At 34.5% G+C, this 15,379-nt stretch overlaps 2 protein-coding genes across 2 annotated transcripts in view; one reads left to right on the forward strand and one right to left on the reverse strand.

The window, feature by feature from the left end:
• The window catches only part of LOC119079969 (potassium voltage-gated channel subfamily H member 8), a 98,501-nt gene that overhangs the window by 36,446 nt on the left and 46,676 nt on the right, over positions 1-15,379 (reverse strand). Inside the window, exons 3-4 of the mRNA XM_037188108.1 lie at positions 12,703-12,813; positions 3,235-3,354 (exon numbers count right to left, since the gene is read on the reverse strand). Of these exons, the coding sequence (XP_037044003.1) occupies positions 3,235-3,354; positions 12,703-12,813 (231 nt within the window). The remainder of the gene's footprint in view (positions 1-3,234; positions 3,355-12,702; positions 12,814-15,379) is intronic.
• Positions 6,166-8,457, forward strand: LOC119079970 (putative transporter SVOPL). Its single transcript, XM_037188109.1, has 5 exons — positions 6,166-6,324; positions 6,394-6,558; positions 6,958-7,120; positions 7,177-7,462; positions 7,607-8,457. Exons 1-5 carry the CDS (start codon positions 6,231-6,233, stop codon positions 8,441-8,443), a joined length of 1,545 nt encoding a protein of 514 aa, XP_037044004.1. The 5' UTR covers positions 6,166-6,230; the 3' UTR covers positions 8,444-8,457.

Genomic DNA, 15,379 nt, shown 5'->3' on the forward strand with positions numbered 1-15,379 from the left:
AATGAAAATAGCAATGTCAAATTACCGAGAGCTTTAACAGCATGTTACCGTCAATACAACATCAGGTACAAACAGACTGTGTGTTACATTAATATATTTATATTATGCGTTGAGTTCAGTCTTTTTCTCAGAATCTTTGATCTTATACGATTTAAACAATTTACTTCTTGTGAGTCATTGAAATGTTGCCTTGAAATTTTACCATAATAGTCACTGTTTGGGATTTTTAATTGGTTATATGAACTACTCAAGAAAACTTAAAAACAAAGCACAAGGAAAATCACTGTAAATCAAAGCTTTCTTCATCAGCCTAACAGCTTAATACATAATCCAAAAATCACAACTTTGTACAATCTTGAACCCCTCAAGTGTGCCACTTAAAAGGTACATTGCGATAACACTTATCTGTTTTTCCAATTCAAAGTTTGAAATTGAAATACGCGTGACATACATGTGAGGTCTTGTAGCGTCGAGACTTTTTTTTAAATTAAGATGGTAATTACTTTGCATTTCTTTCCGTTCTTTTTGGAAAACGAAGGACTAACTGCAGGAAAATAATTATTTTAACTGCCTCGCTTTTAATTAGCAGAACGTGCAAATGTTATAAGGGTAGCAGATGTCCTTTCGCAAACTTAATTTTAACTTTGTTGTGGCGAAGATGGTTTTGAAATGTATAATTAAGTCACTATGGAAATAGACGTTTTTTTCACTTTATTTTTACAACGTTATGAGGTCAGACGAAATTTAAGTAACAATGAAGAAAACTACCTTAAATAAGGTACCACTTTCACATCAAAGACTAAAAATTCCGCAAAAAAGTTATTGCAACATAAAAAGTTGGCATAATAATTCAACAACCTAGAGTTGCTAGAGCTTCCGTTTTCCAAATAGCTAGTCATAATCTCGTCTCAAATAAAATTTATCACCCAACGAATCGAATCATTTCAACTTTTATGTGTACATCAAACCATAAATTATTGAAGGAAATCGTTAAGTAAATGAGATTATTTACATTCATTATTATCACAATGCGGAAAGTTTATTGTGTTCTCCTCATACGACTTTAAATTTATATGAGTTCCATTTAATTAATGTTAATACATTAAACCGTTTACTACTTTGATAACATAAAAACAGAGATCAAAATGCTCCCGAACATTGTACATATAGGAAAGGACAACAGCAGGTAAGTTTGACATAGGTCACAATGTAACATTTATAAGGTCGCTATAAAATCGTCAAATACGTTTTATGAGAATGAACAATAAAATTTCAATAAGCTTCTCTCGAATTTTTATATTTGACTAGAATGGAAGATCTTCATTGTATATCTTTGAGAATTATCATGAACAATCGTGCATTTTATGTTGTCAAAGTACGTAAGAAACCATTGGTTTCAATAATTTTTAATTCAGGAGTCTTTGTACGCTCGTTTTTATTTCTGCATGTGCTTGACTTCAAGCACATCCATTAGTCAAAAAAACTAACAAAGATAAATGTGTACCTATTTCCTGTGCATAGTTCTAAAACAACTCACATTATTTATGGTACCCTAAGGCTATTTGTTTACCAAGGAAAGAAAATAGTAAATTCCAACAAGAGCATAAGTCGCTCTCGCCGCAATCCGCTCGAGTTGGAATTTTTAATTTCTCATAGAGGTAAATACATACTTTTCACAACGTAGGCGAGAAATTAGTCTTCCCCACTGAAACTTCGGAAGCCTTCGTTGTAAAACGCAGTGTTTATTGCCTGGAGAAGACAAGTTGGAAATGACATTTTCTCGGGTGAGTCACCCTCAAAATGCAATTCCCAACTTTTCCTCCCTAGTCGAACAAACAACTATTTCATCCGTGCGTGGAGTGAATTACCGGTTTTGTCCACGAAACAAACACTATTACTAGTACTATTACATGCTGAGAACGTCGAAAGTATTGCTTGAAACATGAAAAGTACGGTTTTCGACGCATGTAGCATGTAATATATATTACACACTTGTCACGAAGAAGTGGAGGCTTGCCGAGACTGATAGTGACAAGTGTGTACTCTATTTTATCACATAAGCGATAATGAGACAACAACATAGACCTGAAGTGTAATTTTTGAATTATTCTTCTAGGTAAGTAATTTTGACATCCAAACACCGCGCGTATGTGATAAAATCCATTACATAACTCGGGATAAAAATGAAAAGTCTTGTTTTTCTGTGTTTAACAAAATTCACACGAAAACTCTACTTTTCATCTTTTTATGCCTAGTCAGCCTAGTCATGTAAAATACTATTTCATACCTAGGACCCGAAAAGTGCGACATCGTCGAATGAAAATTTTTTTACATGACGAAAAAGATGAAAAGAAGAGTTTTCGTGTGAATTTTGTTGATTCGAGGCGTAGCCGAAGGCAATGAACACACGAAAACAAGACTTTTCATTTTTATCCAGAGTTATGTAATGGTTTTTCGTTGCTGAGAGCGTAGAGAGCTGAGAGTGTTTGAAACATGAATAGTGCATGTAGTATATAAAATACTATTAAAAATAATCACTACATGGCATTACATATAATCACTTTCGAAACGTTCGATCCAAAGGCAGAGGACACTAAATATTTCATTCACAAAAAACTGGAGATAAGCGCTCGACAAATTTCTTGATACAACAATATTCAATAAAAATTACAGAGAAAATTGTGCATCAATTTTGACGACGTTTGAAAATGACGATGCTAATACCGTTTCAAACATATTTGATTTTTTTATAAGTTTATAAACTAATTAGAATAATTTCTTTTTAAATAAATTATTAAAATAAAATTAAAAAGATTTTAAAAAAATTAAGAATTAAAAATCAGAATAGTAAGCCTTATTGGATGGTCAATTTTGTTTTAACTTTTCGAATTATGTCCTCGATGTCCTAAGCGCGTGAACTGTGAAGGTTAACAGTTTATCTAATTCTATATAAATTGTAGCGCAATAGACACGACTGTCAATATCCAAAACGTTTTTAATGTCTAGACGTAATTTTTTGCACAATTATTTCGAAATCTTTTTTTTTCTCAATTTCCAAAATCATTTATCCAAATAGCATATACATGTGTTCGACTGTGCATTTAACTGCCCCTGTTATACATATTGCATTTACATATACATAAAAAAGCAAACAAATATCCGTATACCAGAGAAAATTGGTAAACATGCACATTTTATTGTCTGACTGAAAATCGCTCAAATATTTGAACCTACCATTTTTCTTGTAAAATATTACTTCCAATTTAAGCTCGTTTTTTCCGTCCAAACTCTTCTCGATTTGTGCTTTGTTGTCGTCTTTCGTCTCCGGTCCATATAGAAATCGACATGCACAACCTATATACATGGATGAGAAAATTTTGTTTTTTTTAGATTTAACTTCAAATTTGCATAGAGATATTTTTGTATGACTTTTTTCATGAATTTCTTGTATGACATTAAATTCGATGAATATTTTCATTTGATTAACATATAGATAGTTGAGAAGAATGTTTATCTTAGTAAAATGTGAACGTAGTTTTAGTGCGTTATGTAGTTGAAATAGAATAAATTTTCTTTGTTCAGTTGACATAGTATTAAATCTTCTCCCACACGCAAAAATTGGTTGTGGTAACGTCCAGAAACATTACTATGTATAGAGAAAGGAGTATCATGGATGATGAACTACTTGTTCACGGAAAATTTTTACCAAGAAAATTCTCAATGAAACGTTGACCTTTTTTTTGCTGTATTAGTACTCTTTTATTGTCATGTAAACTACCTTATTGCGGTCCGTAATGGATATAATTATAACTAAGTTATAACTTAGAATGCTATAATTGATGAATATACTTCCGTCAGCATTTTACTTGTCTATAAGGCATCGAGGCATTATTTTATCTTTGGTGGAATAAATGAGAGTTGCTTCAAAGTAAATAAGCACCTGAAGCACATTAACGAGCGGAGTTTTCGTTTAGAATTTTCCTTTGCATGCAATATTTGAAAACAACGGTTAAATGACCTAATTGAACACTTTTTAAGTTTTTCATTTAAATCACTGGCCCAGCTACTTACTTATTCACCACAGACAAGGTAAATGGTAAAGTCATCTTTTGTGATTCAATGAATTTTCTCTGATTTCAATGGAAAAATTGCCAGAATTTAAATTCAAATCGAAATAATAAGAATCCATCTCCCTTAACATTTTGAATGCACCACTAAGAATGCTATGAATAAATCAGTGATTTAGTTTAACTGTGTGCAGTAAAATGTAAACCAAGCGATGGGTGCATTTCTTCGTTTGCATAAATCTTACACCATAAGTTCTTCCATTTTAACGTTAACATAGCTGTAAGACAACTGCATGAAAAAGCACATCTTCGAAAGGGGTTAAAATGCATTTTCACTGGTAAATTTAAACATTATTCAGAACGTAAGCTGTATGTATAAATGATGTTCGTTGAAATAATAACAGAACTAAATTTTAGGTTTAATCAACCGAATGTAGAAATACTGAATATGCTATGTAATAGTAGATTACGTATGGATCAAGGGGAGGGAAAGAAGTTTCCACCTAGCATTAGCGGAGACAAGACAACAATAGTACATTACTTAGACCAATGGGACATATGATGGAAATGGTACTTCTTGTATTAAGTTTACCTATACAAGGGGAAGCCGAGTAATGTATTTTACGTGTTACGGCAACGTAAATGGAGCTTCGCTCTTATGAAATATGAATTTACATTGCCTAATCACGCAAAGCACAGTATGTACGTGGTTCAAAATTTATATTTTGACAAATCGGAAAACCTGTCAAAATAAAAATTTTGAACCACAGACGTAATGTAGTCTGTAGTATTCTCAACGACTTGAGTTAAAGTTTCAGCGCCGTGAAGTAATGTTAACTTTACCTCACCGTTTTAAGTAAATTAACGACAACGTTTCCGTACAACTGAAAATAATGAATTCAGCCTCTGTGTGACAAAAAGTGAGGACGCCATACCATTTATTATAGACGTCTCTATAATTTGGTAAGAATTCTTCATTTCTCAGAAATACTCTAGACAAAGTTAGTCCACTTTTTCACATTCCAAATCTAAAATTGAAGTAATGAATTTGTCAAATCTGGCGCCTTTTAGATCACGGAAACTCTGTAACTGAAGGTAAACTATGATAATGTAAACGAATGATTTTCCATTTCATTGTTCATCTCATTTATGTAAACATAAGAAATGATAAAAGTTATGACATCATTTTTAGGCTTGTACATTGGTATGAGACGCAGCAAGTGCAATAAAATGTTACTTCTTCTTATAGTTCCTTGAACCATTAACTTCTAGAACCGAGCCAGTTTTACGAATTAATGGTCGTTCGCAGCTGGCAAGCGTATTAGCAGTGTCACTAATCTATAATGATCATTTGATCTAAATATTTACACCAGATTCTTTTCATATCTTTCACGTCGTTATTTTAGAAAAATGTTAAATGTTCACTTCTCTCAGATTCAGATTCCATTGATTATGGCAGTTATTAAACGAATTGGTTGAATGCTTTAGTGGTAATTTTTTTTAAATAATTTTTTTCTAGAATATTGTCATGAAGGAAGAAAATCTGTTTTTTGTTCTGATCTAACTCGCAGACAAAGTGTCGAGATTAGTGACTATATTACATTTTTAGTTTCATTCTACACGAAATTTCTGAAATCTCCTTAGACCATAAGAACGTATTATTATTGAGGTGATTAGGTGATTTAAATTTCACATTGTATCCACTGTTGTCGTCAACAACGACAAATAAAATGAAAGATTAGCTCTTATTATAAGGAAAATGTAATGAAACAAATGAAGTACAAGATTTTATATCTGAGAAAAACAGTGATACTTTTGTATTTAGACTAAGGACAATAGGGGAATTACTTGTAAAATGGGTGAAACATTGTACACGATAGCTTCTTATTCATCAATCTGTAACCAGAGCTATCACCACATTCTCGATAGGTGTTCCTCCCTTGCCAGTGTGAAACGAAATACTCGTTTGACTGCAACAAAGCAACTATCAAACGCGTCATCAAAAAACACAATTCATCTTACGTGCCTCCGTATTACAAAGATAATTTAAATGTTTACGGACTTTTGATTAATTTAATGTAGTATCATCAACAATCAAAATTCGTTTAATAACTGAAACGGGTTAAAATCAGTTTCTTAGTTAGTAATCAGAGAACAATCAAAATGGTATTTTCAATTGATGAAATTGTTGAAAAATCGCGCAGAGAAACGAGCGGTGCGGATGGTGTATCGTTCGAAGAAGCTCTGAACGAATCAAGTTAGTTGAAATTGTACTTTGTAAATAATGCACACTGCGGTCAGATAAAACACTAAAATGATCGTCAAGGATTTGGGAAATTTCATTACTGTCTCATATTCGTATCTGGCATTTTTATGGCGTGTGTATTTTATGAGATAATGGGCATTAGTTATGTGCTGCCGGTTGCTGAGTGCGATTTGTACATCACATCGAAGCAACAATATGGGATTGTGAGCGGTGTGTGGTTTGCGGGTATGTATTAAAACACCTTTGAGGAGGCCTTTTATCCTCACTGTGTCTGCACATAAAATTCCTCGCACCGATAAAAAATAAGTGTTAATGCTCTAATTCAGAGACGTATTTTTCGTACCTGCATAAATTAGGCTAATTATGAAGTAGCGGAAAGTATATTATGGGAACGGGTGTCTTACTTTCTGTACACTTGACTTCCCATTAGCATATTTTCCATACCAACAATTTCCGTAAAGACGATTTCTGGATAGTTGTATATCCTCGATGACTTTGAGTCTTCCAGAATACCAACTCGAGCGTTATAAGCCTTCACGAGTAACAGAATCTTTAGATTTAAGAATTATTCAGAAGGACTTAACGACTACTTGAGATTTGAACATCGACAATTTCACGATACAGGTTACATTCTCGCTTCAAATCTATGGGGATTTGTAAGTGACACATACGGAAGAAGAAATGTTTTAATAATTGCCACATTAACGGCTGCGTTGGGCTCAGCACTGTCCAGCTTGGCAGTAAATTTATGGCAACTGGCATTATTCCGATTCATCAATGGATTTTGGTGAGGACTATTTTCGAATTGCTAAATTTACAATCATTTAAATGTCGGTAAATTAGTCTTTCAGGCACCAGTACGATTTTTGCCTATCTCGGGGAATTCCTCGACGCCAAGACAAGATCACGCTCTACCATGATTTCGTCCGTCATTTTTGGAGGATTGTCGCTCTTTTTGCCGATCATGGCGATGTTAGTTATCAATCAGAAGTGGAGTTTCGTTATTCCAATGATTCAAGTGACCTATAAGCCGTGGAGATTGTTCATTTTCGTATGCGGTTTTCCGAGTTTGATTTCCGGATTGTCTTTGCTTCTCTTTCCTGAGAGTCCAAAATTTACATTTTCTCAGGTAATTGTGATGAAGATTAAATTCATGGAATGACGCTTATCGCTCTGTTGCAGTGTGTTGTTGGAGAAACAATCCGGAAAATCGAGTAGCGTCATTTCAGCTGATGTACCTACGCATCAATTTATTAATTGAAATATCTTTTAGGGGGACGAAACTAAAACAATCGACATATTTCGAAGAGTATACTATGTAAATACCGGCAATAGGGACTTCAAAATCAAAAAAATCCAACCGAATGACGAATTCGGACAAAACCGTGAGCGAAAGCATGCACTCAAAATGATGTTGAATCAGTCCGTGACACTATTCCGCGTCTATCCGTGGTCCATATTTTTAGTGTCGACGATTCAATTCGGCATGTATTTTGTATGCAACGGAATGCTTCTATTCTTCCCGGACATTGTCAACCAAGCGGCATTATATATGCAAACATCTTCAAGTGACCAAGCACTGTGCAAAATAATTGAGCACGCAATCGATGCGAAAAACAATAATTCCGCGGTGTCCGCAGACAATGTCAGAGAGTGTGTGCAAGAATTGGATGTTACTGCCTATTACTACGCACTAATTTTGGAAGGTTGTTACACCGGCGGATTTTTTCTCTTAAGTTTGTTGGTTAATTACGTGGGTCGCCTGTCAATTTTCACATTCGTTTCATTTTCAACGGGCATTTGTGGATTCCTAATCGTGTGGGTATCGAACACTACAATTGCTATTTACCTTTATGTGTGGCTACTGGCATGCGGTGTCACCATTGTTTTACTCAACACCGTGACGTACGATTTGTTTCCGACGAATCTGAGAGCTTTAGCCTTGAGTGTGTCGGTAATGTTTGGTCGGTTAGGTGCACTTATGGGTGGAAACGTGGCCGGACTATTGCTGGAGAAGCATTGTTCTGCACTCTACATGTTCAGTGGAGGCATTTTAATATTCACAGGCGTTTTGATTTTTCTAATACCGAACATTAGGCAGAAAAAATAAATTTCATGAATCGACGTTAAATGTGTTTTATGCAATTCAGTGATGATATCTGCAACTTTCGCAGCATGTGTGCAATGTTGTTTAAAGGATTTACAAGTGAATTTATCGCACTAGTGAGAAAAAAGCCACGTGTTGCTGACGTCAGACTACGAATGTCTTCGATATTTATTCGATTTTCTTCATTGCATAAAACGTTGTATGCAACACGAATCGTATACTGGTCGACGTCTTGGCTTCAGGGTTCCGGCATAACGTTATTTTTAACGTTATTTTTTGTTACGTGGACGTAACGTTACAAAAACGATTCAAATGTAACGTTATTATCATAACAAAAAATTTAATGGTACATTTGTTACAGTTACACAATCTTAAACGGTTTTTGCTAACGAAATGGTTTTCGGTACATCTCGTAACGTTACAAGAAAACGAAAATTTTTCCGGTACATCTCGTAACGTTACAAGAAAACGTAAATTTTTCCGGTACATCTCGTAACGTTAAAAGAAAACGAAATTCTTTCCGTTACATTCCGTAACGTTACCATGAAACGGAATATTTTTCGAGAAATGAAATAACGTTAGACAATTAACTGTACCAATATAGTATCTTGAAAATTACAGTAATAGCATGGTCTAAATGGAGGTTTATACGAATATTTTCTATCATAAATGTTTTTTTATTGAATTTTGAAGTAGTTTAATTATAAAACGGAGCATTTATCATGAAATTTTTGTATTTTTATTATTTACAGCTCCGGAAACCGCAACTTTTTTGTCATCAATTCTTTGTTATTTCTGTAACGTTACAATCTTTCCAAAAACAGTTTCGTTTCTCTATGTAACGTTAAGCCATACCGGAAATAAATTCGTTTCACTTCGTAACGTTAAGGCATACCGGAAAAAATTTCGTGTTACTTCGTAACGTTAAGCCACACCGGAAAATATTTCGTTTCTCTTTGTAACGTTATGCTATACCGGAAAAAATTTCGTTTCTCTTTATAACGTTAAACGATACCGAAATAATTTTTCGTTACACCAATTTCGTTATGAACTGTACCGAAAAAGCAAAAGTTCTATTTCAAAACGGTACGAAGTGAAACTTTTATGATAAAGTTTTAACGTTAAGGAACCCTGCTTGGCTTCATACGATTCTTGTTACATAAATAACTATTGTACGACCATTTAGATAGGCTGCACACTGAGGCCTATAATACCAAGCAGTGTAACAAGGGAACGAGAACTGTTTTGAATTTTATCATGACACACACGTTTTGCTTTCAAACAAGAATCACAAAGGTGATAACTTTATCATTAAATCCACCTGGATTACGCCGGTCAATAGCTCGTACATACCACATATCAAATAGACGGAAACATAAGCTGTACCCGCCTGGTGATGTTAATTTTTGTGCAGTTCCACGAATTGTACTATGCAAATGTGCTCGATCTTAACAATAAAAAAACTGCAGGATCTCCGGAGAATGTAAAATTATTCGATAGATTTAATGAATTTTATACTAGTAGTACAAAAGAGGGTCTCTGATGTACTGTATGGAAATCTCAAAAATGCTAACATGTGCATAAATGGAAATTTTGAGCAATAGATGTGGAGATTGTCAACCCGAGGCGAGGCCGAGGTTGACAACACATCGTATGCGCGAAATTCCAGCTTAGGCACAAGTTAGCAACAAGATTTTATGTACAAGACACAGGAGGGAGATCTTCATTTTTCCAAACGTCACTTTTGCGCACTAGTGCATAAAGACAATTTATGAATCGATGCATGGTGTGGTGTGGGACAGTTTTGTCGTTATCGTTTTTACATTAAAAAAAAGACAAAACACACCGTCAATTTTCGCCTAACTGCTGGCTGACATTACGAAAGAACAATTACATGTAACACAAAGAGACAAATATACGACAAATTCACTCTTTACATACATCGAACCTTTCGCTATCTCATCCATAAATCTGGTACTTCCCTAGTTTTTTTTCCCACTTCATAGGGTTTATTTTAACATTTAAATTTTATAAGTTACAATCGTTTGTCACATATTTAAATATAAAAAATTTCATTTAAACTGTCTGATTTTGGAAGGGTGCCTAAAATACATTCGTAATTTCCTTTTTGAATATCAAGAGATAATCTTTGTATGAAAAAATGTCTTGATCTGTTGTCACCTGAAGTTTCGATCAATTTGCGACCAATTTTTTGGATGAGTTTTATTGTTTCCGATGCCCATGGACCGATTGTTTCTACAGCGAAAGCAACGAAATGGTAGTTGTGTTTAATTTCTTCGTATAGTTTATGTTTTTTCCTTGCTGCATTTTCTGATGCTTGTCCGGGTTTATTGTTTACACGAAGATAACTTTTTGCCAATGTGTCGACGCATGTGACGTCCCAGACAAGAGCACGACCTTTGTACCATGGAATATTCGTAACGCCATCTACACGTTTTCCATCTTTCCGAAACATACCAGGCGGTTCCAACCGTGAACTCGTGTTGATGGATGAGAGGCCTTGATGTAAGGTTCTGTTCATCACCAAATGACGCGAATATTTTCCCTTGTTTTTCTTGCAACTTAAACCATGACGCCCCTTTGAATCGACTGGCTCGCCACATAAATAGCAATCATGTGGACGGCAAATTTCTGCACCGAGTCTGAGACCAACGCACGTTCTTAAAGTATCATTGTTGAGAAGTGTTCCTAGATTTGGATTCGGTGTTGCAGTCAACCATGCACCAGAGAATTTATTTTGCAGTGATTCGAAACGGAATGTCTCAATTTTTGAATCAAACTCTTTAGAAACTCTCCGAATGTTGATTTCATCCCAGTTTTTCTGTTTATTTGGATCAGTCGGCAGTGAGTCATTCAGGCCATTCCACAGAAGCAGACCTTCGTCCAAATACGGCATCTCTGAATTGAAGTCCTGAATATCGGTTAAAGTAAACAACAATTCTTTGACACTGCTTGCAGACGACAGGAAAGCTGGAAGCGAAATATCCTTTAAACTTCTTACACCGAGTCCACCGAATCGAACGGGTAGAGTAGCTTGTGTCCATTGTTTTTCGTCCAACTGAATGTTCATAATTGAGATTAGGGCGTTCTTTAACTCGATGTCAATGGAGTCAATTATGTTTTCAATACGCCATGCTGGTGTAGTTCTCAAGAAATAAATCAATTTTGGAACGGTAAAACAAGTCTTCAACAGAAATAGTGCGTAGTGTGATTGTAGATCATTTAAACGGCTAACTAGCAATGTGATTTTTTCCAGTTTCTTGACAATGAATCTTTCAAATCCCTCTTCTAAAATCGGAGATCCCAACAGTTCTAGATCGTTGGCATCAATAATTCGTATACCGGGTGCTATTTCTTGAAAATTTGATACTACTTCTTCGTCAACTACTCCGCTGCAGAAGAATATCTCACATTTCGAAGGGTTTACTTCTAAACCAATTTTTCGAGCTTTTTCTATCAATTGTTTGAAGTCGTGCAACACGATGTTTGGTTGATCACAGAGAGTTCCGTCGTCAAGATACCAAACGTTGAACTCCGAATTCAAGGATGTAATAATTGGTTGTATTGTTAGGCAAAATGACAGTGGCCCAGTCGGATCACCTTGCTGGACTCCCACAGAAGAATCGATTAATCTCTCCCCATAGAAGAGATGACTCGGCGAAGAATAACTCTGCCAGAGGAAGTTATACAATTCTGGTGCAAGCTCTTTGATATTCTTCAACATCTCATCACGATTTATACTGTTGAATGCGTTTTTAAAGTTTATTTTTTAAACGATTCTGGTTGAATTTCTAGACTTCTTAACTACGGTTCTTAGAGCGTGTACTGCTGCCTCACAGCCAAATTTGACTCCACAACCCACTTGATGCGGAAGAAGGTATGCAGACAACTTTTCTTTCAATGCAAAACAGCCAAGTTTTCCTGACAAACGCCTAAAAGTGCAACCGACGGCAATTGATCGAATTCCACCATCTTTTTTTGAAAATGCACAAAGGTTCGCTCCGTAGAAAAACGGACAAGTTTCTGGATTCAGTTTGCCACGTAGTAAAAGGTTGCATAAGTCTGTTATTGACGATAAGCATTTTTGACCGGCACAAGTTGTTAGTTCTTTGGTTATACGTAACAAACATTTATAAAGCGAACACAAGCTAGAGCTTATCGCTTATTTTTGTCATCATTGTTGTTGAAAAGGCCTTTTGCCATGAAACGTAAAACATTTTATCAATAACACTAATACTGACCTTTTTGCATTATCTGTGCTCTGGAAAATCCTGACAACTCAACGAATCCATCAGAACAGTAAACAATCGGGTATCCAGGTACTTGAGCATTTCCAAGCACGAAATTTGAATCTGTGTAGAGAAAAGATATTGTTATTTTAGAGTGAATTTGATATAATTTAAAAAATACAATAAAAATATTGCGTGGGCAGGCGATTTTTTTTTTTGAAGGGTTGGTATGTGTTCGATGCAAAGATAGCGGAAAAGTATATTAAAATTAATTTGCTATCGGCGATGAAAATGTTTACATTGCTTGTAAATCGATGCTTTCGCGTATAAGATCTGTTCAATAAAAATTGAATCCTTTTTTCATTCTTAAAGACTCTAATGCTATTCGACAGTGAACTGACAATCCATTAAAATAATTTAATTTCCCATTTAATTAAGGATGTTCCATTGCGAACTTGATTCGTCACCGAAATTTCAATATATCAAGCAAACAATTTCGAAATTATCGTACGAAAATCTTAATTTATATAAACTGAAAACAGAGAAAATCTTGTTAAAGTTATTATTTATTTGCATAAAGAGATGTATCCCAGAATTGGGTAATGAAAATTCATGAAGATGTCTACGCACCATAAATCAACTTATAAAATTTGATTAAAATAAATATGATTTTAATGTCTCTCACTTTTAGATCTTTTCGTCTACTAAGCAGTTAAATCCGAATGAGTGTGTTTTGAATACAACAGGACCGAATATTCTTTAAATTGTTTTATTTAGTCTGACTAAATAAATTAAACGAAAGTATAATAATTACCCTCGCTTCAATTAAACATTATACTGATGTTGCGTGCATATGTATATATACAATCAACAATCTTTTCAAATATATTCCAATTATTCAGAGTTATGAACATTGTAAATTGGATTTTAAAGCGCAGTACGATTCTCGTCGAAGTTCAGTCGAATCTCGTGAGTATAATATGCAGGAAAAATAAACTGTTTTTCGTAGGATATTAAAAACTGATAGCGAAGGCAATAATCAGAGTTGATGAAATATGTAAAAAAATAGCAATTAATTTGTAGAATGCAGGCATGTTGTTGATGCAGTTGCTTTGAGCATCTTCGATAGTAACTATATATATATAATCTTTAATCAGGTCAAGAAGTCCGGTGGAACCTGAAGTTGAACTGCTTAGAGTTTTAACCTTAATCACGCTTCCTGCACAAGAACCGACTTACACAAAGGACCAGCAACTCAAGTTACAAATTACGCTATCTTCGATTAATAGTACAGTTCGACGCGGAATTGCAATGCTAGACTCTTTTATTTTGCACTGGCATGCCTTCGATCCATCGGTTTTTTTATAATTTAGCAAAATTTGCGTAGGTCAAAGCACCTAGCAGTGCTAATGGTATTATTGGTATCAAAATACTACTCCATTTGACGTGTTAAAACCTCTATTACCCTGCTAGGTGCTTTGCGTAGGTGCACGAGTATAAATTGTCAATAAATTAATGACAGGTCTGTCCAACATAAAATTTGTAGCAACTTTTATGTTTTTCTGGTTAAAAGTAAAATGTCTACAAAATTTTTTTGTATGAAACATTATTTTTCATTTATTGAATTGAAGTAGCAATGCTGGTAAAAGCTAAAAACCTCATTATTTTCGTTTACATTATTATACAAAGTAAGCCTCAGCGATCTTATTACTTAAAAAAAAATTGTACAAATACCATCAAAACATATGATGTCTCGAGAGGCTTTCGGAACTAAGTTAAATTCTGATCCAAAAAAAAATTGTCCATAAATTGCCTCATCTTTCTTCCAGTACAGAACGATTTATCTTTGAAGTATGCATTACATGTACACAATTTTCTTTTCGATATACAAAGCTCGCAGGACCCTGACGGATGGTTTAACCGTTCCGTATATAATACTAATTGTAATAATAAGCTTCCCACAGTCCAAAAATGTCAATTAAAAAAAAAAAACATTCAAAAAGGAAAACTCGGAAGAGAAATAGTTCCCATGAAAATCCCACCCACGAATCCAATTCCATGTTTCCCAATATCAATTTGCTGAAATAAAATGAAAACTTATGATATGGGTTTGACATATTAAGCGCGCTATTGTATCGATACTAGCTTTTGTGTAGCACATTTCCTCGTTGTTTGATACATAAAAATTCGTAACTAAAGCGTATGTTTTCAGACCCGTACGAAGTAATGGCAGCCAGCAGCCATACAGTTTATAAAACGTTGAATTTGAAGCAGACGGTTAGCAGGGTCAGCAGACTTGAGTAAGTGTCAAGAGGCTACTTCGCTAAATGCACTCACTTGCTGTGGGGATAAACAAAAAACATAACCGCACATACCGAATCTTCGGAACATTTATTTTTTGTTTTTACGATATTTAGTACACGAAATTCATTAGAAATGTAAATAAATAGTGAAAATTACGAAATACTGTGAAAATAGATTACATCAATAAATACTACATCAGATGCTCCAACAAATTAAAAAACAAATCCAGCAAAACTTCAGAAATTCTCCAACAATTTTTAACTTCTTAATTCTAAACTAAAAACAATTCGAAAAAATGCAAGCATACTAAGGCATACTTTGAATAAACTGGTGTATCAATATCCATCCAAATTAATCCATAATAACGTATGGTGGTGATGATGAT

Source organism: Bradysia coprophila, unplaced genomic scaffold (assembly GCF_014529535.1).
Source record: "Bradysia coprophila strain Holo2 unplaced genomic scaffold, BU_Bcop_v1 contig_350, whole genome shotgun sequence".
NCBI classification, from domain to species: Eukaryota; Metazoa; Arthropoda; class Insecta; order Diptera; family Sciaridae; genus Bradysia; species Bradysia coprophila.